Source organism: Protopterus annectens, chromosome 16.part0, assembly GCF_019279795.1.
Source record: "Protopterus annectens isolate FY-2018-M chromosome 16.part0, PAN1.0, whole genome shotgun sequence".
Lineage (NCBI taxonomy): Eukaryota > Metazoa > Chordata > Ceratodontiformes > Protopteridae > Protopterus > Protopterus annectens.
In genome coordinates, this window is record NC_056750.1 from 656853009 (window position 1) to 656875504 (window position 22496).

General features: G+C 42.7%; 1 protein-coding gene across 1 annotated transcript in view; it reads left to right on the top strand.

The window, feature by feature from the left end:
• The window catches only part of RBM34 (RNA binding motif protein 34), a 574650-nt gene that overhangs the window by 143105 nt on the left and 409049 nt on the right, over positions 1–22496 (top strand). Inside the window, exon 5 of the mRNA XM_044058641.1 lies at positions 821–880. Coding sequence (XP_043914576.1) covers positions 821–880 — 60 coding nt within the window. The remainder of the gene's footprint in view (positions 1–820; positions 881–22496) is intronic.

Consider the following 22496-nt stretch of genomic DNA (forward strand, 5'->3'; position numbering starts at 1 on the left):
TTTGGTTTTACTAAAAATGCCAGCCACTACCCAAGTATCAAAGGAGACTTACTCTCAGCTCTATTAAATGAGTTACTTACTCTATAAGTACTCACCTTCCACTTAGCTGTAAGTAAGCATAAGTATGTATGCCTGTACCCAGGCCTCTGATGTAAAATAACTAATATTGCATATTTTTTTCTTTTTCGTATTATGTTATCTTAAGTTTTTTTTTCTCTTGCCATCTCTGTACACTTTTTTATGTCTGATCTAAATTAATTTAATGTCACTTCCTGCTATTGCATATATTGTATGTTATGGTACTATTTGCATTTATCGTATGTTATGATACTATTGCATATATCAGAGCTTTTCTCCCCGGGCCTCTACTGAAAATGAACATATATCCAGTTAGACTAGCCCGGTCAACAAATGTAAAATAAAATAAAATACATTGCTATGCACTTGATTCTGACCAGCACAATTGGCTGATGGTTGATAGGAGTAATAACCAAATGTAACAGCAGCAGCATTTCACTTTATTTTATGCTGTTTTACTGATTTGCTGTAGCCATGTACATATATATATATATATATATATATATATATATATATATATATATATATATATATATATATTTATTAAGATTGTTTTGGTGATTTTGTTCTCTGCATTAGTTTGATGAGTTCCAATTTCATTGAAGTGCGTCGCCACTAAAGGGTGGCCACCTTGGTGAGCTTCACTGAGCTGGGCTTCAGTTAAGAACAAGTAAAAACATGCTGTTTGTGTATTTATTTATCCCCAGAAGTATAATGCATTTGTAATTTTGATTTTTTTCAGATGCTGAAATCTATTTTTAAAGAATTTGGATACATAGAGTCCATGAGGTTTCGTTCTGTGGTAAGTTTTAATTTTCAGTGCCTTTATTAGAGGAAAACATTAGTATATTTTATTTGAAATGGTTTGTTCATGCCTTCCCCAAATTGGACACCTCTTAAAGTTCTGAAGTTCCTTATTGCAGTCCTTAAAATAGCAGAGCTTTTAATATTAATGAGGTGTGCATATACCGGGTCTAGAACTGCTGCATCTGGGATAATTCTCCTACCGTGAAGAACAGACTAAAACGCTCTGCTGATGAATAATTTTGAGAAGAGAGCACATAATTAATAGTACAGAAGTGTAGCATCACCATATAGATGTCCATTGGCACGTGTGTCGTGATGGGGGGGGGGCAAATTAATACTAGCACCTTTCCACTTTTGTAATGTTTTATAATTCCTAATTGTTTAATCCATTTGGTTATAAAATTGAAGTTTATAGAGACAAATACTGTTGTTACACTGATCATGCCTCTGATAAAAAAGTTTAGTGGAAAGAGGTTTTGAAGGTCAGCAGTTCATATGCTAAGTTTTCATATTTATGCTTATATTAATCCGACATTGGGAGTTCATTTTTGTTATGAAAATGTGCTTCGTACTAAGAAATGAAAATAAAAAAGGTTAAATCAAAATAGACGCTTTAAGTCCTTATTAATTTCAGGAAAATAAATATGTTGATCATCATTTCGGGGGGCTTCTGTAATGGGTAACTTAATATTCCTGCTGCAGTCCAGCAAGGCTTGTTGGCATTTGTTTTTAAAAACACCTTTATTGAATTATCACTTGTGACATAGGCAAATTTACATTTATATAGAAGCAATCAAACTGTATTAGCAAGTTCATGTTTGCAAGCATTATACTTCACATGTATTGCTATATATCATATAACCTAAGCAACATTACATACATTATTCAGTTCCTACCTTTTTTTTTAAACAATAAACCTCTTTATTAAACCATCACTTGTGACATACAGTCATAATTTATGTAATTTATGTCATACATTTATGTAAATGAAAACACACCACACAGACAATCCTAGTTGCAACCATTTTACATCACAAACCATACTGACACACTCCCAGTTGCAAACATTTTACATCACAAACCATACTGACACACTCCCAGTTGCAAACATTTTATATCACTTATAATCTACACAATCATGTTGAGTCAGACATTACATAGCTCATTTAAGTCCTTCCTTCTTTTAAACCTCATTCCTCCCCATGTATGTATTGTTCTTATAGTTCCCATTTTTTTGTATGTAGTTTGCTCTTACCCTTTTCTAAAGATCTCAGTTCCAGTTGTTTTATCTCTGTTACTATATTTGAGGATGGTCTACAGGGTGCTTCTGCACCAGAAGGACCTAGAGAATAAACAAGTTTTGGTCATAGGTCAGTTGTTTGACTCCTTTTGGAACTTTATTTTAGGGGCTGAGGTGCATGGTTAGGGAGCATGGCTTGATGCCAGCACATGCCTCTATAGCAGTGACGCTGCTTTTGGTGAGTGCTTCCCTGGGTGACATAAACCTGTCACTCAACATCCAGTGCTCACCTGTTAAATTATTGACCCCACTTATACTATCCAAGCATATGCCTGTTTATCCTGGAACTAGGGTTTGGGAAAGTTCTCCTTGTGCGTTTGTGTCTTTGGGAGGAGACTCCGAGAACCTGTGCATACCCTTATTTCTGAAGCAGATACAAATAGTGAGATCACTCTTTCTAGCTCCTTTGATGCTTCTTCTTTGGAGAAACCCTCGGGCTTATAAAGTGCTCAGTGGTCTGACTTATCATTTCACACCAAGTAGTCTGCCACCCTAATAAAATACTAGCTCTAACGGGCATACTCAGTCTTTATAACAACCACCACCAAGATCCACAAACAAAATGCTGTTAGAAGTATATAAAAGCAGATATATGTCTGGTGATTCACTTTACTCGAGCGCAGTTGCCAAAATCTGGAACTCCCTCCCCAATGAAATCAGGATGCAAAATAACAAATTTAACTTCAAAAGTCAGCTCAAGTCCTACCTATCCAATTCTTGCATATGCAACTGTCAAGACCCAGACTAGCATAATATATACATAGATCTTTCTTTTTATTAACTGCACTTGGTGCATTAAATGTGTAAGTTCTACTGTATCAACATGTATGATATTTCAAAGTATTTCACTCTCTTACACTACTTTCTATGTATTGTTCAAATGTTTTTAAAAGGACTATGTTCTATATTTTTTGTACAGAATTTTTTTTTGTAAATTCTTTGTACTATGATTATATTGAATGCCTTTCTATATTGAATGTTCAAAAATATTACTTTATCATGATGTACTATGTGGAGCTATTCTTCCCAGGCCTCGGCTGAAAATGGGCAATCTCTGTCCAGTCGGACTTTCCCGGTAAACAGATGTTAAATAAATAAATAAAATGTTCCCATTACCCCCAGAAGTGTCCACTGAGTATCTGGAGAAGATAGAAGAGAAGCCTTGGGTCATTCCATTGGCAGGGCATGTCCTTACATGCCATTGTTGTAGTCTGGAAGCATCTAGATGCCTATCCTCATACCCCAAGAAGACAAGTGCCATCTACAAGCCCTGAGTGGAGTGGAGTTGAATTCTAACTAAGCATGCTGTGGCAGAGTGTTGTGCTCATCTGTTTGATCCAGTATAGGTGCCAGAGACCACAGTGCCCTTTTATAACGTATTACATTTGTTTGACAGCCGGAGGTATTGAGCTTATGTAGTCTGATTTCCTCCATTCCTGTTTCCCCCTGCTTTTCTTTTCCTGTCCTGTATTCTGATGAATGCCTGTGCCCACCATCCAATTCCGTAATCCATTCCATGAGTTGACTGCCCTCTCTTTGAAAAATACTTTCGCAGCTCCAGAGATTAGTTTGTCCCTTCAGTCATCTGTCTGTTACCCATCCTTACCTTCTTGCCACCTAATAAGTAGCTCATGGCTTTGGACAAGGTGGGCAAATTAATGTTCTTTATTGTCTTGTTGGATTAAAGATCTCTCAGCTGTTTGTCTGACCGCTCAAGGTTCTAGCCTGTCCCTATTGGATCAGATACTGGTGAACTAGTAACCCTTCCCAATCCTGAGGTCAAAGAAGAGGCAGTTTAAGACCCTTATCATTGGCTTGTAAAGTGAGCCTCCACATAGTCTTTCCAAATTTTTTTTTTAGTCATATGTAATTTTGACTGCATTACACACTACAAGACTTAACCTATTTATATTTTTAAAATACAATACTTATCTTCCTAATGATGTTTGGCTTTTTAAGTAATTTCTTGTTTTTGATGTCCTTCAAGGATGCATCTGCAGTCCTTACATATGGGTTGTCCTGCCTCAGGCAGCCCTTCAGTCGGCTGGATTCCAAAGTCTGGGTCCGGCGTCAGCTGATGTCGCCCTTTTCCCCTGACGTCAGAGCGCCAGGGGTATAAAAGCATCAGCCAACGCCATCTTCCCCAGTCTTTCTTGCCACGTGGTGCCCGAAGCAGAAGCAGTTCGCAAGTGCCGGTTGGCCAGCTCCTGTAACTTCATCTACCAAAGACTTCAAAATCTGAGTACCCCGTTGGGGACTCTTTCTTGCCTCAGCCGATGTCAGATCAAATGCTTAAAGTTAATAATTGCTTAACTTGTGGGAAACAAATACCTCATAAGGATTTCCATTCTTACTGCCTCCCCTGCCTAGGCCCAGACCACGACGTCTCGGCCTGTACAGCCTGTGCCTCCTTCAACCAACGCACTCTTAGGCGTCGGGTGGAGTTTGCAGAGGAATTTTTTGGGGCTAGTTACTGTTACAATATGCCGTCTGAGACTCCGACTTCTCATTTAACCAAAAACGGAAGGACAAGGACCGACACACGCGGACCGTGGTTTCGGCTGAAACCACGCCTAGGCCTACCGCGAGTGTCTCGGTCTCGGCTGAAACCAAGTCCTTGGTACATCCAAATGTTGAAACCACACAACCGACAACTTCGGCCCCGGAGGCCTCTTCTGAGTCGGTTATAGAATTTCCCTCAGAAACCGGTGTCCAAGAAGCATCCGACACCATTTCCCTGGACAAAATTACACTAGCACGTGGAGCAGCCAGGCCTCCTGCATCCATGTCCATAAAGGCATTCACTAGGGCTAAAGCTGCTAAACAGCCAAAATCTCTGCCTCCCAGGGCTACTCCTCTGGGATCCACTACAGGTTCACAGATTTTAAGTTTAGCTGAGGACCTTATTTCCTTAATTAGGGGCTCTCAGCCATATCCGGTCAGGGGTTCTCATCCTCCTCTAGACAAAAGGCCCAGGGTTGAGCCCACTGATCCCCAGTCCTCTGATGAGGCCTTGGATGGATCTGCTCTTTCTGATTACCAGGAGGAGGCCTTTACGGCCTACGAGGATTCTGATGCAGAGGAATCTATTCCCTCTGCCTCCCCTCCTGAAGAGCTGTCCTTTGGGGAGACCCTTCACTCCATGAGAGAGCATTTCAAATGGCAGGGCCAGGAATTCTCTGATTCCAGGAAGAGATTAAGGACTTTTTGGAATTTACCTCAGCATAGACCTTTGGCTATTCCTCCTGTTTTGAATGTCATTGATGATGTGTACTCTGAATCTAGCATTACCCCTGACTCCCTCCGGCTCCTGTCAAACCCGATAGATACTGCAGGGTCCCGGACTCACCATTTCCTTTACAAGGCCCACTCTGCTGACCCTGAAACTATTTCCCAGGGCCCAAAAGGGGTTGCATCTGCCACTACTAAAAATCCACTCCCCTCTGAAAGGTAGTCCAGGGCTGTAGAGAGATGGGGTAAAAAAGTGTATACTTCTTCCACTCTTTCTATGAGGGCATTAAATTGTCAATTCCATATGATACAGTACCAAGAGTATTTGTTAGATGAATTGCATAAAAAACTGTCTTCACCTGAACCCCTAGATCGCAAGTCACTTCAGGATCTGGTACATCACTCCCAACAGGTTAGCAACCATTTCTTGCAGTGTGGTTATGATGCATTGGAAGCTTCATGTAGGTCAGCAATGACAGGTGCAGTCATACGTAGACATGCTTGGCTGAAGGAACAAACCCTGCCAGATCATGTTAAAGCAAAGCTTCTGGATGCGCCACTGGAAAAGCAAAAGTTATTTGGCTCCACTGCTCAGGAGGTCTTAAAGAAATTTGAGGAAAAGGCTAAATCTGTACAAACAGTCAAAGATTTCCTCCAGGTCCAACCACCAAGATTCAGCAGAAATTGGCCCTCTAAGAATTGGTCCTTTCCAGACACAGAGAGATTTCAAAGAGGCAAGAGCAGGCGTGCCAGAGGTAGAGGGCAAGCTAGAGGCTCCTACAGAGGACGTCAACGACCGCCTCCTAACCAGAGAGGTAGTGCAGGACCTACAACTGCTGCACAAGGACAGACTCAATGACTTTACCTTGACCCCGCCAACCAGGGCTCAATTGGAAGCACCTTTGGGCGGAAAGCTATCTTTATTCTCAAAAAATTGGCACAGTATTACAAGGGACAAATGGACACTGCAAATAATAGACAAAGGATACAGGTTCCATTTTCATACATTACCAAAAAGAAAAGGCATGCCAAACCTGCCACCGAATCAAAGGGCAGAGGCTTTAAAACAAATTTCCAACCTATTGCAAATGAAAGCTATAGAAAAGGTTCCTCTCACAGAACAAGGTCAAGGATTTTATTCCAGACTATTCCTTGTCCCAAGAAAAGAAAAACAATGGAGGCCTATTCTCGACTTGTCTGCACTGAATACTTATCTCATTGTGCCAAAATTCAAAATGCTGACCCTACAGAAACTCCTTCCCATGTTGGGCAAGGGGTCTTGGCTGGTAACTCTAGACCTCAAGGAGGCATACCTGCATGTCCCTATCAGACAAAGTTGCAGAAGACACCTCAGATTTCTTTCAGGTTCAGAGCATTATCAATTCTCAGCATTGCCCTTTGGCTTATCTACTGCGCCCAGAGTATTCACGAAATGCCTGGCATCAGTAATCGCACACTGCAAACTTCAGGGGATTCAAATATACCCATACCTGGACGACTGCCTTATACAAGCGGACAGCCAACAAACATTGGTAAAACACTTGGATTATGCCATACGCCTACTTCAGGCTTTGGGATACACAGTCAACATTCGAAAATCAAGACTTGTTCCATCCCAAAGAATAATTTTTCTGGGTGGAAAATTAGATACAACCACCCAAATGGCTTTTCTCACAGAAGAAAAACAAGAACAACTACCGGATTTCTTCAGAAACCTGGCAAAGCAAACCCAACTGACTGCAAGGAAAATACTGCAGGCCCTGGGTTTCATGGCATCTTGCATTCTTCTGATTCCACAAGCAAGGCTGCATATGAGGAAACTACAATGGTACCTAAGGAGTCTATGGTCTCAACACAGTCACAGCCTAGAAGCCTTGATCCCCCTCATTCCATGCCTTCAAAAAGAATTTCTGTGGTGGGCTCAAGCAAGCCAGTCAAACATGGGTCTGCCTTTCAGCAAACCAAATATCAGCCAAACCATTACCACGGACGCCTCAGACCATGGATGGGGAGCCCACATGGAGGGCAGATGCATTCAAGGACAATGGACACAAACAGAATTTCGCCTGCACATAAACCAAAAGGAAATGCTGGCAGTGATACACTCAATCGAGGCCTTCAAGCACTTCATACAGCAAGGTCACCTGCTAATAAGGACAGACAATACCACAGTCATGTGGTACATAAACAAGCAAGGAGGTACCCATTCTTACCCTCTTTGCAGGCTGGCAATGAATCTTTGGGAACTCCCTAAAACTAAATATACAGCTACAATCCCAGTTTGTACCAGGAAAAGACAATGTACTGGCGGACAGCCTAAGCAGAAACATCATGGATCCACACGAATGGATGCTGCACCCAGACACCTTTCTTCAAATAACACAAGCATGGGGAAGGCCGGACATAGATCTTTTTGCCTCCCACCACAACCATCAACTGAAGAAATTCTGCACAAGGACATACCACCCACAAGCATGGAAAGTGGACTCTCTCTCTTTCAGCTGGAATACTCTAACAGTATATGCATTTCCACCTCTTCCGTTAATGACCAAGGTCTTACTGAAAATCAGGACAGAACGACCAAAAGTGATTCTGATAGCTCCGGACTGGCCAAGACAACATTGGTACCCACTGTTAAGGAGCTTGTCACGCACGAAACCGTGGCCTCTACCTCAATGGCCACTTCTTCTGACACAGCACAATTACAAAACTCTGCACTCCATCCTAAACCCTTGCAGCTGACAGCCTGGAAAATACCTTGACTCCTCGCCTGGATAAACTATCCAAAAGGGTAAAGGATATCATCAAGGAAGCTCGGCGACCTTCCACAAGAAAGGCATATTCAGCAAAATGGAAAAGATTCCGCACTTGGAACTCCACAAAGGGCCAAGATCCGACAGTAATGAGCATTCCACATATCCTGGAATACTTGGCAGAAATGCTCCATAATGGCCTCTCTTACTCTTCCATAAAAATTCATGCTTCAGCCATTTCAGCAGAGTACAACACTGATCCACCTGTATTTTCTCATCCACTGCTAAAGCAGTTTCTAAGAGGGATAAAAAACATCAACCCTCCAAGGAAACCACCAGTGCCTACATGGGACCTTAACTTCATGTTGGAAAAATTAACTCTACCTCCCTTTGAACCAGCGGCATCTGCAGAACTACAGTACCTGTCTTGGAAAACTGCCTTCCTTCTGGCCATAACTTCAGCAAGAAGAGTATCCGTGTTACAGGCCCTCATGGCAGTACAACCATTTCTTACTTTTCATCAGGACAGAGTCTCATTGAGAACCAATCCCTCATTCATGCCAAAGGTGGTATCCAGGGTCTCACTGAACCAAGCTATTCACCTGCCCACCTTCTTTCCAAATCCACAAAATAAAGGAGAAAAACTTCTGCATACACTGGACATTCACAGACAGTTGCGCTACTACTTGGACAGAACTAAGACTTACAGAAAAACTGACCAGCTTTTTGTAGCATATGCTGCTGGTGTGCAAGGAAAAGCAATTTCCAAACAGACAATTTCAAAATGGATAGGGAATTGCATTCGATTCTGTTACTCTTTTCATGGCAAACCTGTCCCATCCAACATTAGACCTCATTCCACGAGAGCCACAGCCACCTCCACAGCTTTCTTAAGAGGGGTGGCTGCAAAGGACATCTTAGAAGCTGCTACATGGAGCTCCGTGCATACATTTTCCAAGCATTACAACTTACCATTATATTCCAGATCCAGAGCAGTCCTGCAGGGTATTTTAGCTACACCATCCTTTTCTTAGGTCCTACCACCCCCAGCTTGGCTGTGGTATTCTACCCATATGTAAGGACTGCAGATGCATCCTTGAAGGACATAGTACAGTTCTGTACCTACCATAAATGTAGATGTCCAATAGGTATGCATCTGCAGTCAGGATTTCCCTCCCTCCTACCCCTCTGTGGTATTCCTTGAGTAGTTATCCCTCTTTCTAGCTAGCTGGGGTAATCTATTATGGTGTATTTGTTTTATATATATATATATATATATATATATATATCACTGTGCATGTTTGGAATTTTTTGCATCTCTCCAAATTTAGCCTTCATTAGAGGGCACCTGGCATCTGGGGCAAGAAAAACTGAAGAAGATGGCGTCGGCTGATGCTTTTATACCCCTGGCGCTCTGACATCAGGGAAAAGGGCGACATCAGCCGACGCCGGACCCAGACTTTGGAATCCGGCCGACCGAAGGGCTGCCTGAGGCAGGACAACCCATATGTAAGGACTGCAGATGCATACCTATCGGACATCTACATTTATGGTAGGTACAAAACTGTACTTTTATGTGGTCGTTTGATCCCATTGAAGTGGAAGTATTAATGATGTTTTCATGAATGTTATTTTATGTCCCTTCCTTTGTATGTCATCGTTTGGAATGCTGCTGCTCTGTATAACACATATACAGTGAAAAAAATGAACACATAAATGAGTCATATGAGTTCATAACTTGTTTTATTTTAGAAGCCACGTGTTATCTTAACTGTTTTATTGTAGTTGTTTACTTACAGGCTGCAAACATTAAGATTTGCTTATGCCTTAAAAAAGATTGTGAGTTTTTCCATAACCAGCGATCAGTTTCACATCGATAGTATTGTAGTAGCTTGCTTCCTATAAATCCAAAAAAGAAACAACCAAAACAACGAAGCAGCAAAGCTCAGGAATGCAGGACCCGGAAGCAAAGTTGAAAGTAGGCAATTAGCCTCTTTGAAATACAAAGGCTACTCGATCTTTTTTAAGAACTTTTATTGTAAAAATAGAACAACAAATAATCACCAAGCGCTTTCACTCTGATAAATCCGAGCTTTATCAAGGAAGTAGTGAGTCTGTGATTTACATCATTGAATACTTTCCATTAAATCACATGACTCCTTGGATAATTATCTTATATTTACCTTTTGTAATAAGGAATATTTAAAAAACAGATATTTTAAACTCTTGTATTAAAATACTGTTTCTTTCAAATCTAAAACTATATACCATCCTTACATAAAGTGACTTTTACAAAGGACTTATCCCATAAAATTTTCTAGTGTTCTCATGAATTTGGGAACTAAATATCAAAACAAATATAACAAATGAAAAACATACTATATATGAATCAATTTTATATATAAAAATTCTACAATAAATATTCTATAAAACAAGTAATGTTGATATCCTAAATAAAAAATGATAAATAAAAATACAATAAACACCCCATCCTACAGCGTAATGTGATTACCCAAAACTTCCTATTTAATGAGTCTATTGCTTGGGTAAACCAAAAACTGTCCACTAAAAAATGTCTAAAAAGTCCATAGTTTACTCAATGGGAATACCATAGACAATCTACTTTCCTAAAGGCGAGCATGCCTCAGTTTTAAAACACTGCTAATATTGAGACTGTCATTCAAGCCAGGAAACCTGGTGCAATCTAGTTTGAGTTGCCAGAATAACTCCCGGTATTCCAACCTGGTTTCCCAGCTACCCCCACGAGTGTCCGGTGTAATCTGTTCTAAAATTACAAATTTTATAATCATATCTTTGCAAGCCAAAGAATGCTTGTAGAAGGCATTGCTCTACTTACAATTAATGATGTCATTAAAGTGCTCGTATACCCTTCTCCTAAAAACTCTCTCGGTCTTGCCCACATAAAAACTGTGACAAGCCATACAACACCCAAGGTATACTACCCCTTTCACCCCACAGTTAAAATATCTCATAGAAGTATATCTAAACTTCCTAGAGGGGAGATATAAGGAACTTTGGTTTAACATAGCGTGACATTGCTTGCAGTTCCCACATGCGTAGGTACCAAGTTTCCTCTTAACCGTGTCCAATTTATCCTCTTGCTTAACTTCTAGGAGTTCTTCTAAGTTCATGTCCCTTTTCCTATCAAAATGTGGAATTGATGGGGTGTGGGCTTTAATGTCTTCCTGTAACCTAAGAATGGGCCAGTATTTACGAATAATTTGTTAAATTTTGTCCGAGTTATTGGAGAAGGTATATTTAACTTCTCTATTTTGACTCACTTCCAGTACTAAACTCTCTATTAAACTTTCAGGGTAGTCCTTTTCCATAAAAAGCTTATTCAAAGTCCTGACTTCTTCCTTGAAAATGTCCGGAGTGCTAGACATTCGTGAAGCCCGGATCAATTGTCCCTTTACTATCCCCTTTTTTTGGTAGAAGGGGTGTCCACTATGGTAATTAAGGTAGGCATTCGAAAAGGAACTCTTCCTGTGTATTTTTGACTGGAAGCATTGATTAACGTAATCTTTAAACAGGGTGACATCCAAATAGTGCAGCCTATCATTATTAATCTTATGAGTGAACCTCAAAAATGGTGTTGTGTTATTGATATAACCTAAAAAATCTAATAGGCTCTTCTCGTCCCCCTTCCATAAGATACAGATGTCATCTAGAAATCTCCGATAATATATTATGTCCTGGTACCATGCACTTGTAAAGATAAAGCTCTTTTCCCAATAATACAACACAAGGTTGGCATAAAGGGAGGCACACGAGGCCCCCATTGCCACTCCTTTTTTCTGGCGATAAAATTCACCATTAAAGTACGTGAAGTTGTTTTCTAGTACCAGCTCCATAAGTTCTAATAGAAGATTAATTGTTCCAGAACTCAACCCTGATTCAGTACTTAAATAGTACCCAAACCACTCTAAACATGTCTGGTGTGGGATACTCGGAAACAGATCGATGACATCTACTGTGACCATAACTATTTTTGGATGAAAAAAAGTTTGGTCGATCCCTTTCAGGAAGTCCCAGGAATCCTTGCAAATGTGCTTTATTTTGGCTATTTGTTGTTTCAATGAAAAATCAATAAATTTTGCCAAGGGTTCCTTAACACTTCCCTCCCCAGAAACAATCGGTCTAAATTTAAGTGGTCTATTAACTTATGTGTCTTGGGAATCCCAAAAATTTGAGCAATCTTAGGTTTTTTAACAAATAAATAGTTGTAAAGTTGTTCATTAATCACATTTTGCAATAAGTGGTCTTGTAACTGATAGTTTATTTTAGCATATGCTATATGAATCTCATTTTTTGAGACTAAGTCGTACTGTTCAGGGTCCTGCAACATGTCGTGTATAAATGCTTCATAGTCAATAGTATAAATCAGGACTGTTCCCCCTCCTTTGTCCGGCTTCATAACCCTACATCCCTCTTTTCTCAGGTGCCTGATAAGTGCCAGTTGATCTTCAGGTATGTTGTTAGGCACCTTAGTGTAATTTTGTTGTTCAAGCTTCCTAATATCGTTCTCCATGAGTTCCTCGAATATTTTTAATGAGGGATGAGTGGGAGGATTAAAAGTACTCTTCCTAGTAAGGGTTTTACTAGAATTCTCTTGTCCTTTAAAAAACAAGTTTAAATTCAATTGTCTCAAAAACATTTTCAAGTCTATCAAGGTGTTAACCACAAAAGAAGGCCTTAAAGGGACAAAGTGAAAACCCTTAGAAAATAAATCAAAATAATTCTCAGTGAGTTCCAAATCAGTGTAATTGAAAATAGTGAAGTTGTTCCTCCTAAATATTATTTGTCTTTCGTTAAACTGGTGAGGTGCTATCACAGTATTCACCCATAATGGTTCATTCAGTTCGAAGGGTGGTTCCAGCTGTTGTGCTGGTCCCTGCGTCCCTTCCCTCTGCTTGGGGGAAACTGAAAATCCTGTGCTGAAGGTTTTCTGTTTTTTTTGGCAATCCTTTCACTCCTTCTAACTGTATCCATTCCCCCATTTGTGGGGTGGTCAAACCTGCTCTCCCCACCCCTTTCAATGAATACATTTTCATTATTTCTCCTTCCCTTTGTGTATGGAAGAGGGAAGGCTTTCCCTTCCCTATATTCATCTAAGTCCCTTTTTGATGAAAGCCTTATTCCTTTATTTATTTAAAGATTCCATTTTTGTTGAGTGTGGGAGATCAGTACTAGTTTTATTTTTGGCTTCTTTCTGTTTTAACTTTAGCTCCTATTGTCCTCTTGTTTTTCTGTTTGTAAGGAACTCTTTGAGCTGTCTACCTTTTATTAATTACAGATTTTCTCCCCTTTTCCTTCTAAAGCCTATTCTAGGCCTTTATACCTGATTACAGGTACTTTTCGTATCACTGTTTATACCTTTCTCTCCTGTCCTGTTTTAGATTATTCTGTTAGTACCATTGTTGGTACCCTATTCCTGTCTTAGCAAAAAAAAAAATGATTTTCCTCTTAGTTACACATTTTTTGTTTTCAAGGATGGCTGATAAGCTAACTGGTTTTAAGAAATGCAGTTCTTGTGGGCATAAAATTTCAAATTTGGATGACCACAAGGAGTGCGTTTGTTGTTTAGGTGCTTTGCACTTAGATGTCCAATATCCTGTTTGTGCAGGCTTCAACTCTCGTGCCCTTATTGACAAGAGGAACAAACTGAGGTCTTCTTCCCTCTTTTGCTGCATCTTCTTTAGCTGGGGCTTAAACCCCCTCAAAAAATCCTGAAAGATTCAAATATGATTTAGCACTGAAAGAGAAGGAGCCCAGGAAACAGTCCCCAGGTCATTCTTCAGGATTGACTCTGACTGCCGAACCTCCAGCCAAGGTTTTACAACCATCCAATCCAACCTCCCCTAAGGATCTGACTGCATCAAAACCTAAGTTTCCCAGGATGACCGGGTATCTAGAGTTTTCCCAGGAAACTGTGTCTACTCACTTTCACTCACCGTTTCTCCAGTCTCTTCCAGGCCACCTTTTTTCAGATGTTCCCTTAGATAGTACAGAAGTTTATTCAAGGCAGAGGTGGACAGAATGATTAGGAAGTTCCTCAGGACTCAAATTCAGATAAGGGTTATTCCAGCTTTGACTCCTGTCAGTCCTGAGAGCCTGCCCCCTGCTCAGACACACATTATATTTCCTTCTGTGATCTGTTGTATGGTTTCAGAGCCCTCAGATACAAGGCTCCTGGGGTTGTCTCTCTTGGATCTGAAGATTGGTAGATGTTCTTCGTGTTTCACTGTTGTAGTCATCACATTTGGGTTATCTTTGCCAGGGTAGCCCTTGGCCGACCCGAAAACCTGAGACTTAGTTTTTCTGCGTCAGTTGCTGTCACTTGAAGACTGATGTCGGGTCGTCAGTAGTATAAGTTAAGGCTGCTGATGAAGTGGAGCCTGAAGCAGAAGCAGTTCGCATGAGTGCCGGTCGGCTGCTACCGGAGTTTTCATCTACCAAATTGAAGTTGAAGTCTTCTAAAGCTAAGTACCCCATTGGGGATCCTTTTTTCTTGCACTAACTGATGTCAGAAAAAGTTAATAATTGTCTCACCTGTGGAAAGCAAATACCACACCGAGACCTACACTCTTACTGCATCACTTGTTTAGCCCGAGAACACGGCATCCCCCGTTGGCACTTCTGTGCTTTGTTCAGTGCCAGTAGTATCTATCGTCGGGCCCTTATTGTAGCCAGATATTTTCACTTACAATCCTCGAATTCCGATATGGCTTTAGTAAGCCATCCGACAGCAGATCTTCTGAAAAAACATAAAGATAAAGACAGAGAGCGCACAGGTCCAAACCTACCGATGAGGCTTCTGTTAAGTTAGTCGTCAGTTCTCTGGTACTCAGTGAAGCGCTTTCGCAGCCCCCGATGCCCGCTTCTGTTGATTTGCAGTACGCTACCGAGACCTTTTCGGAGTCCGGTATGCCGCAAAACTCTTCTTCGAATAAGGATCCGGTGGTTGTCTCTACCGTGGATGGGCCCGGAGCTGCTGAGAAGGCACCGGCTTCCGAAGAAGTCCTTTGCACTATCGAATCTCAACACAAACCAACGTCTTCTTTTGCGACTACCGTTCTTTTAAAAACGACCGAGTTTCTTAGTTCCACACCCAAGAAACTGATGACCCATGCTCAGAGCCTGTTACCTTGCCTCAGTCTCAAATGCTTAAAATGACGGAAGACCTTATCATGCTGATCAGGGGAAGCCAACCTACCCCCTCCAAAAGGAAAAGAGCTCTGTCCCCTGTAGTTTTGCCTGAGCAAGAGTCAGATGAATCTGATGCATCTGAATATGAAGACATGCAACCTCTCTCCACTTATGAGGATTCTGATGCAGAGGATTCCATTCCTTCAGCCTCTCCCCCAGAGGATTTTTCCTTTGGAGAATCCCTGCATACTTTAAGGCAGCATTTCCAATGGGAGAGTCAGGACTACCCTCAGTCTAAAAAGAGACTCAGGGAATTCCTAGATCTTCCACAACACAGACCTTTGTCCATCCCCCCAATCCTGGATGTCGTGGAGGATGTTTTCCTCGAATCCAGCTTGAATCCTGATGCCCTTCCTCCTGCTCCCAGAAAACCAGACAGGTACTATATAGAGTCCCTGTCTCTCACAAATATCTTTTTAAAAATCCTACAGCTGACCCTGAGGTTGTTTCTCAAGGGCTAAAAGGTGTTAAAGCAACCTCTGCTAAGAATCCCACCCCCTTAGACAGGGATTCCCGAGCATTGGACAGATGAGGTAAAAAAGTATACACCTCAGCTACTCTTGCTGTCAGGGCACTAAATTGTCAGTTCCATATGCTGAAATTTCAGCAACATACCTTGGAACTCCTTAAACAAAAAATATCTTCCTTTCCTACTTGGGCAAAATCTAGAGATTTTCAAGAGTTAATGCATTCTGCAAGTCAAGTAACTAAACACACCTTGCACTGTGGTTTTGATGCCCTAGAAGCTTTTTGCAGGGCAGCAGTCACTGGATCTGTCATTAGAAGGCATGCATGGCTTACGAAACAGCCCCCTGCCAGACCATAGCAAATCTAAATGGTTGGATGCCCCCTTGCACAAAGATAACTTATTTGGCACTAAGGCAGAAGAGATCTTTAAAAGAATGGAAGAAAAAGCAAAATATATGCAAACAGTTAAGGATTTATTGCAGGGCAGCCCCCTAGGTTCAGCAGGCATTGTCCCTCGAAACACTGGTCCTTTTCTGCTCCCAGTAAACCTGGCCCAGCCTAGGCCCCATGGAAACAGACCTCTCCCCAGACAGCAGCCACAGGGAATGCAGAGATCTAAGCAGTGGACTACCTCCACTTCAAAACCAGGGAATTCTTAGGCACCCTCTTATGGTAAGAACTCACAAAGACTCACCTCCTCCACCTCCTCCCTCTGCCCACCTTCTCTTACACCTAGGAGGGAAGCTCTCCTTTCACTCAATCACCTGGACCACCATTACCAAGGACCACTGAGTTCTGAACATTACATCTCAGGGATACAAATTTTCATTCCACACTATTCTAACCCCAAAAGGGTTCCCAAATCTACCATCAAATCAGTGGGCAGAGTCTCAAAAGCAAATCCTTTCCCTGCTCTTTACGAGGGCAGTAGAGCACGTTCCTGCGCAACAGACAGGCCAAGGTTTCTACTCCAGCCTTTTTCTGGTACCCAGAAAAGAGGGCACCTGGTGCCCCATCCTCAGTCTATCCATTCTAAACACCTTCCTGGTGATCCCAAAATTCAAAATGCTCACCCTCCAGCAGCTGCTACCCATGCTCTACAAGGACACCTTAGATCTAAAAGAGGCCTACTTCCACATTCCTATTAGGGAATTATGCAGGAAATATCTCCGCTTCAGGGCAGGATCTTTCATTTCTCTGCACTTCCCTTTGACTTATCTACTGCTTCCAGAGTTTTCACAAAATGTCTGGCTCTGGCCATTGCCTTTTGCAGACAAAGAAATATTCAGATTTACCCATACTTGGATGACTGCCTTATTCAGGCAGACAGCCAGGAAAAGCTGCTCAAGCACCTGGCCTTTGTAAAAACCCACCTAACCTCCCTAGGGTACACAGTCAATGAAAAGAAATCCAAACAGGTGCCTACCCAAAGGATAATCTTCCTGGAAGCAAGTCTGGACACAGCATCCCAGATGGCATGCCTTACACCAGAGAAACAAATTTTCCTGACAGCCTACTTCTCTCAATTAGCCAACCAGGCCCCAGCTATCTGCAAGGAAGATCCTGCAAGCTCTGGGGTTCATGGCATCTTGAATATTACTCATTCCATATGCCAGACTGCATATGAGGAAACGTCAGTGGTACCTAAAGAGCCTTTGGTGTCAACACTCTCAAGACCTGGAAACTCTTCTACCTATAATTCCTTGCCTCAGAAAAGATTTTCTTTGGTGGGCAACAGCATGCTCCCTCAACAAGGGACTGCCTTTCTCCCCACCCCTCGCCACTCAGTCACTCACCACAGACTCATCAGACTATGCTTGGGGTGCACACCTGGATGGCAGGTGCATACAGGGCCAATGGAGCCAACAGCAAATCCCTCTGCACATCAATCAAAAAGAGATGATGGCTGTGCAGCACACCTTGATAGCTTTCAAGCTCCTCTCTCCAGGCACTCTCCTGATCAAAACAGACATCATCACTGTGATGTGGTACATCAGCAAGCAGGGATGGACTCACTCCTACCCTCTATGCAGGCTGGCCATGACCCTTTGGCACACAGCCTCTGCAATTTAACTACACCTGTTAGCACAATTCCTACCAGGCTCTCTCAACTCTCTGGCAGACCAATCAAGGAGAAATCTTCTGGACCCACACGAGTGGCAACTCAACAGAAGTGCCTTAAGCCTAATAACTCAGAAATGGGGAACCCAGAAGGTCGACCTTTTTGCCTCCCACACCATCCATCAGCTCAGCAAGTTCTGCACCAGGGAGCATCACTGCATGGCTTAGAAAGTGGATGCCCTGTCCTTCCCCTGGGTCAATCTATTGGTCTATGCCTTTTCTCCCCTGCCTCTCATCCCCAGGGTACTGCTCAAAATAGGGGAGGAAAAAACAAGGACCATTCTTGTAGATCCAGACTGGCCCCAGCAACACTGTTACCCCTTGCTGTGCCGCCCTTCCTCCCTCTCATCCTGGATTACTTAGCTGACCTGCTACACAGTGGCCTCTCTTTCTCCTCTATAAAAATTCATGCCTCTGCTATTTCTGCTCATTTTCACACTGAACAGCTCCTTTTCTCATACCCTTTGATCAAGCAGTTCCTAAGAGGGGCTAGCAACTTGAGGCCACACAGAAGGGCACCAACACCAGCTTGGGACCTTAAGTTTGTATTGGAAAAGCTCACCCTTCCACCTTTCGAACCAGCTTCTTCTGCATAGCTAAAATTTCTCTCCTGGAAGATAGCATTCCTTCTGGCCATCACTTCAGCCAAAAGAGTCTCTGAGCTGTGAGCACTCATGGCCGTGGAACCCTTCATCATCTTCCATGCAGACAGGGTATCCCTCAGAACTAATGCATCCTTCATGCCCAAGGTGGTGTCCAGTGTGGCTCTCAGTCACGACATTCATTTGCCCACCTTTTTTCCTAATCCCCAGAACAAGGGGGGAAGGATTCTTCACTCTCTAGATGTACACAAACAGCTCAGATTCTATCTAGGCAGGACTAAATCCATCAGAAAGTCTGATCAATTGCTGGTTAGCTTTGCTACAGGGGCAGAAGGCAAAACCATCTCCAAGCAAACTATTTCCAAATGGATCGCACACTGCATCCTTTTCTGTTACAAACAGCATGGAAAGCCTCCCCCAAGGGGGTCAGGACACACTGTACCAGAGCAGCCTCCACCTCTGCAGCTTTCCTCAGAGGATTCCCCACCAGGGACATCCTAGAGGCTGCCACCTGGACATCTGTTCACACTTTTGCCAGGCATTGCCACCTGCCTCTCTTCTCCAAATCCAAGGCAGGGTTTGATTTGCAATCTTGCAGGGCATCATAGCCAGCCCCTAGTTTCCTTGACTGCCTCCACCCATTTCCTCAGCTTTGGGAATCAACATAAATGTGATGACTGCAACAGTGAAACACAAAGAACATAGTACAGTTGTGTAGACTTACCAAAAATGTAGATGTTTGAGTGTATTCACTGTTGCAGTCCTGGTCTCCCTCCCTCCCTCCACCTCCCTTTATTCTCTTTCTCCTTTTATTACCATTCTTCCTTATTGTTCTCCTTTCCTTACAAGGAACATATTGGTATTTATTTTCCACTGGTGGGGTTCTTCCACCAGAACCTGGCCTCCTACTTGGGGGCTCCTAACAGGTTAGGGCAAGAAAAACTGATGTAATGGCGTCAGCTGCCTTACTTTATACTGCTAACAACCTGACTTAAGTCCTCAAGGACAGCAACTGACGCAGAAAGACTAAGTCTCTGGTATTCATGCCGGCCGAGGGCTACCCTGTCAGGGGTAACCCAAATGTGACGACTGCAACAGTGAATACACTTGAACATCTACATTTATGGTAAGTGTACACAACTGTACTTTCTTCATCTCTGGTTTCCCTGAGTCATTTAGCTACACCCTTTTGGAGCAGTACAAGTCTCAGAGCTGGATCGGGGAGGGGGGGGGTCAGGTTGACTCCAAAGTTGTTGGAGCTATTCCTTCCCCTTGGAGCCTCAGTTTTTGACAGCTTGGGTCTGACTTCCATTTCAGGGCAGGAATCAATGGGGGGATCGGAATTTTTTGATTCGGTTGGCCTCAGCTCCTGTGCAGATCTTGGGTCTCCTAGGTCTTCCATCTTCGAGGTACTAAAGAGGCCATTTTCTTTGTGTAGGAAAGAGATATCCCTTCCCCTCTCAGATAAATTTGCTCATCTCCTGTCAGATTTGTGCACTGAGCCCCTATCCTTTTGTTCCACAGGCTCAGCCACCCTGATCTATACTCCAGACCATCCTGGTCCAGGATTCTAATCATTCTTCCGAACCCTCACCAGCCCTTCATACTGAGGAGGTCCATAGGAAGAGGATGTTTAAAGGGAGACACCTAGAGTCTCCCAGGAATCTCTCACAGAGGACATCAACTTCAAAGAAGGGGAGAGGGTCCCTAACATCAACAGCTGTCAGTGTTTCCTTTGGACAGATTCTATAACATCTCAAGCAAAAATGTGGATTGTCTTCTAAACCCTCGTCCCCCCAGGAGGAGTCTGTGGTTTTGGAGGCTTTTGGGTCTGGCCCAATTATGTCTTAGGTGGTCCCACCGGCTGATGAGTTGTTAAACCTAGTCTCATGCTATGCATGGAAGGAGATGGATACCATGGAACCTATCCCCAGGCATCCAAATGAGTTTTTAGCTCCCCCCGAAGGAAAGAGCCCACTGGAGCAAGGGAGTTCCTGCAGATGACATGGTCATTGCAGCAGCAACTAAAAAAGAGCTTGCAGAGCTCATCTGTCCATCCCCGTAACAAGGAGTCTGGGGTCTTAGACAGATTTGGTAAGCGCATTTATGCCTCAGCAAACTTTGCCCTGTGGTCGCTGAGTATTCTGGCATACTTTACCAGGTTAGAAAGAGATTTGACTAAGGAGGTCTCCAAATCTCTTTCTGGGTCCTTGTCAGTAGAGGACCAGAAGAAAGCTTCTTTACTGCTGGCCACCCTTCAGTCCATTACCAACACATTCATGAGGCTGTTATCTCATGCTGCTGAGGGTACCTCAGGGGCGGCTGGTTCAGGCATAGCCATCAAGAGACATGCCTGGATGCATCTGTGCGATTTTTGTGGAGCCATTCAAGTCTTCAATCATTTATGCTTCCTTTGATGGATCTTTCTTATTCAGTCCAAAAGTGAAGGAAACTCTTTCCAGGAGTGAGTAATATGGAAAGACCTTGTATGCTGTTAGGATCTGTTTTTCTACCCATAAGAGATTTTTTCTTTCACAATCAACAAGATGGTAAGAAGATGTGGTTTTACAAGTCTCAAGGGTCTTTCCAAGACTCATGAGAAGGGGGGTACTTTACTGGAGGATGTCAACTTTGCAGCAGAGGTGGCCTGGAAAACCAGGGTTTCAGGGATACATGGATGAACTGTGCCATCATTCCTGAAAAGTTGCCTGTCTGCTGTACTCTGGAAGCAGTCGGGGGGGGGGCAGTTGTCTCTGCACCTAGAAGCTTAGGAATCTATCACAGGAGATACATGGGTGCAAAGGATTATTTTCAAAGGTTACTTCATACCATTTTCCCAAATTCCCCCAATAAAACAATAAAAATGACAAAGATTCCAGATGTTTCACCCAATAAGAGGAATGCAGCAGCCCTGGAAATAGAAGAGCTGCTAGAAAAGAGTCATCTAAAAACCCTTACTAGACCAGTTAGGGGAACTTACTCAAGATTCTTTTTGATGCTAAAAAATACAGACGACTTGAGACCCATCCTGAATTTCAGCAGTCTAAACCAGTATGTGAAATATTCAAAGTATTGGATGGTCATGGTTCATTCCATTTTGCCTCTGCTGCGAAAGTGTGATTGGATGTGTACGATATATATATAGTATGCGTACTGTCACATAAAAATGAACAGGTGTTCCAGGGGATATCTGTGCTTCTGGCTAGGATCCAGTCCTTACCAGTTCAGAACACTGCCCTTTGACCTCACTAGAGACCCCAGGGTATACACCAAATGCATGGCGGTGATAACAGCTCACCTGAGACTGCTGGGATTCTGGATGTTTTTCTATCTAGATGACTGGCAAAGGACTGCTTGCTCCAGTTATGTCACCATGTGGGCATTACAGTCAACTACAAGTCAGAGCTCACACTTACGCAGACTCTGGAGTTCATAGGTGCTTGTCTAGACATGGTCAATCAGATAACATCACTTCCTCCAACAAAAGTACAAACCCTCAGATCATGGAAGTGATCTTGAATTCTTCCACTGTAGCACGACTAGTCTTGCAAGCCTTAGGGTCTATGGCAGCAGCAATTACCTTGGTTCCATTAGCTACATTTCATATGTGAATTCTGCAGTGGTCATAATCAGTACAGTGGTGTACTGTTCAGCAGCCATTGTATGCACCAGTCAGCATCACATAAGTTTGCAGAAAACACCTTCTTTGGTAGAGCTGCTGAGACAAATTTTCTCATTTGTTCTCCATCAACTGGTAGCCACAGTGATCATGGATGCCTCCCAAATGGGGTGTAGGTGGGGGACATTTTTTGGGAAGGACAGTCCAAGGTGCGTGCTCCCCGGAAGAGAAGTTCACATATCAATGTCCTGGAAATGAGAGCAGTCTTTCTAGTGTTTCAGACCTTT